Here is a 2,450-nt window from a genome sequence, read left to right on the forward strand (position 1 = left end):
CCCATGGGGTCCCTGGGCGCATAAGGAACCCTTGGGGACACCCTGGGGACAGAGAGGTGCTACAGGGACATTCTGGGACAGAGGGATGCTGTGGGGACACTGCGGGCACAGGGGTGCCATGGGGACACCGTGGGAGGTGTAAGGGTGCCATGGAACAACCCCTGGGGCCATGGACAACCACAGGGGTGCCATGGGGCCACCATGGGCACTGAGGGGTGCCATGGGGCCACCATGGTCACTGATGGGTGCCATGGGGACACAGTGGGGACCCCCGGGACAGGTCTCACCTTCAGCCACATTGACGGTGAAGGGGCTCTTGGGGATCTGGGCACCGGCATAGGTGACACAGACGGTGTGTGGCCCCTCCAGGACGGGCCGGTAGGTGCAGCGGTAGATGTTGTCCCCTTTGTCCTCCAGCATCACCTCTACCGTGTCCCGCCGGCCCTGGGGGTCCACGATCACCACCCCCACATCGCCTGGGCCAGCCCCTGCCACCACAAGGACACGGGCTCAGTGCCACCCAGTCATGCCATGGCCATAGCACCAGAACCATCAAGCCATGCCATGGCCATGCCATCATGAGGACATGGCCCCAAAGCCACCAGGCCATCTCATGGCCATGCCACGAGAACAGAGTCTTAGTGCCGCCCAGCCATGCCATGGCCATGCCACCATGAGAACATAGCACCAGAGCCACCAGGCCATCCCAAGGCCACAATACCATGAGAACATGACCTCAGTGCCACCAGGCCATGCCATGGCCACAATACCATGAGAACATGACCTCAGTGCCACCAGGCCATGCCATGGCCATGCCACCAGGAGGATGTGGTCCCAGAGCCATGAGGCCATGCCATGGCCACGTCACACCCCAGTGTCCCCTGGTCACAACACAGCAAAGACATGACCCCAGTGCCACCAGGCCATGACACAGTGAGGACCACCCAGCCAAGCCATGGCAAGGACCCAGGCTCAGTGCCACCCGGCCATGCCATTGCTGTGCCACTGTAAGGACATGATGTCAGTGCCAGCTGGCCATGCCACAGCCATGCCACCATGAGAACATGGCCCCAGAGCCACCAGGACATCCTATGGCCATGCCACCATGAGAACATGGCACCAGAGCCACCAGGCCACACCATGGCCATGCCACCATGAGAACATCCCCTCAATGCTGGCAAGCACCACCATGGCCATGCCACACCTCAGTGCCACCAGGCCATGCCACATCCCCACACCTCTCCGGAGCAGTGACCCCCCCGGTACATGGTGGCCACCACAGCCCACCTGCAGTGTAGATGTCGAAGTAGGTGGGCTTGTTGGCCACGTTGCCGACGGGCTCCAGGCCAGGGCCACGCGCCGTCACCTTGTTGGCGTCCCCCAGGGCCATGCCCACGTTGACGCCGAAGGGGCTCTTGTCAATGTTCTGCCCCGCAAACAGCACCGTCACCTGCGGGATGGGGGCGGGGAGGGGGTCAGGGGTGGCCATGTACCCCGCTGGCACCAGGCACCTCGGTGACTCGCCCCACCCCAGGGGACATTAAAAATGGGACACCCCAGGGACCCCCAGTGCAATGTCCCGAAGGGGATCCCCCAGCACTGATCCCCCCCCAGGGACCCCTTATTGCCCCCCCCCCCAGCAACCCTAATGCAATAGCCAGTGGGGACCCAAATAGGACCCCCAAGGGCCCCTCCAGGGACCCCTATTGCAATGCTCCCCGCTCCCAGGCACCCTAATGGGGCTCCCCCAGGGACCCCCAGTGCAATACCCCAGGGGACCCTAATGGGACACCCCCTGGGGACCCCCAGCACCTCTCCAGATGCTGATCCTGGGTGCGGGGGGCAACCACCACCCTGAGATGCACATGCTGTGGGTGCTCACCTTGTGCAGCCCCCCAACCTTGGGCACATAGGTGACGCTGTAGGTCCTCTTCTTGTCGTTGTTGGGGACCACCTTGGCCTGGGGAAGAGGGGGGGAACCCCCAAAATGGGAGCGAAGGGGGGGAAACACAGCCGGAGGGCTGGGGACCCCCCCAGGGTGGTTCTGGGGGGACCCAGGTGTCCAGGTGTTCCCCCCCGTTACCTCCTCAGTGTGGCCCTCGGGGTCCTCGACGTAGACCAGGACTTCACCCACCCCTGCCTCGAGGGTCTCCACCGTGAACTGCGCCGGCTTCAGCACCACGTTCCCATGGGGCTCGATGCCTGCAGGTGCCCGGGGGGTCAGGGTGCCCCCCCAGCACCCCACGGTGGGCACCCAGCCCCTGGAACCCCCTCAGTGACCCCAACTTGGGACCTCCAGGTGGCCCTTGGAGGTGGCAGGGGGGTCCCTGGGCACCCCCCCAGGTATGGAGGGGACTCAAAGGGGGTCCCCGGGCACCCTGGGGTACCCCTGGGCATGGGGGGGGGGGGGACACACCAGGGTGGGAAAAGGTCTCCCTGGGCTTGGAGGG

The 2,450-nt window shown here is 64.7% G+C and overlaps 1 protein-coding gene across 1 annotated transcript in view; it reads right to left on the reverse strand.

The window, feature by feature from the left end:
* The window catches only part of LOC104832551 (filamin-C-like), a 32,507-nt gene that overhangs the window by 27,519 nt on the left and 2,538 nt on the right, over positions 1–2,450 (reverse strand). The window contains exons 3-8 of the mRNA XM_010568793.1: positions 2,425–2,450; positions 2,084–2,235; positions 1,883–1,960; positions 1,288–1,450; positions 288–488; positions 64–161 (exon numbers count right to left, since the gene is read on the reverse strand). The exon at positions 2,425–2,450 is cut by the window's right edge and continues 160 nt beyond it. Coding sequence (XP_010567095.1) covers positions 64–161; positions 288–488; positions 1,288–1,450; positions 1,883–1,960; positions 2,084–2,235; positions 2,425–2,450 — 718 coding nt within the window. The remainder of the gene's footprint in view (positions 1–63; positions 162–287; positions 489–1,287; positions 1,451–1,882; positions 1,961–2,083; positions 2,236–2,424) is intronic.

The sequence above is a fragment of the Haliaeetus leucocephalus genome, unplaced genomic scaffold (assembly GCF_000737465.1).
Source record: "Haliaeetus leucocephalus isolate CR32 unplaced genomic scaffold, Haliaeetus_leucocephalus-4.0 Scaffold257, whole genome shotgun sequence".
NCBI lineage: Eukaryota > Metazoa > Chordata > Aves > Accipitriformes > Accipitridae > Haliaeetus > Haliaeetus leucocephalus.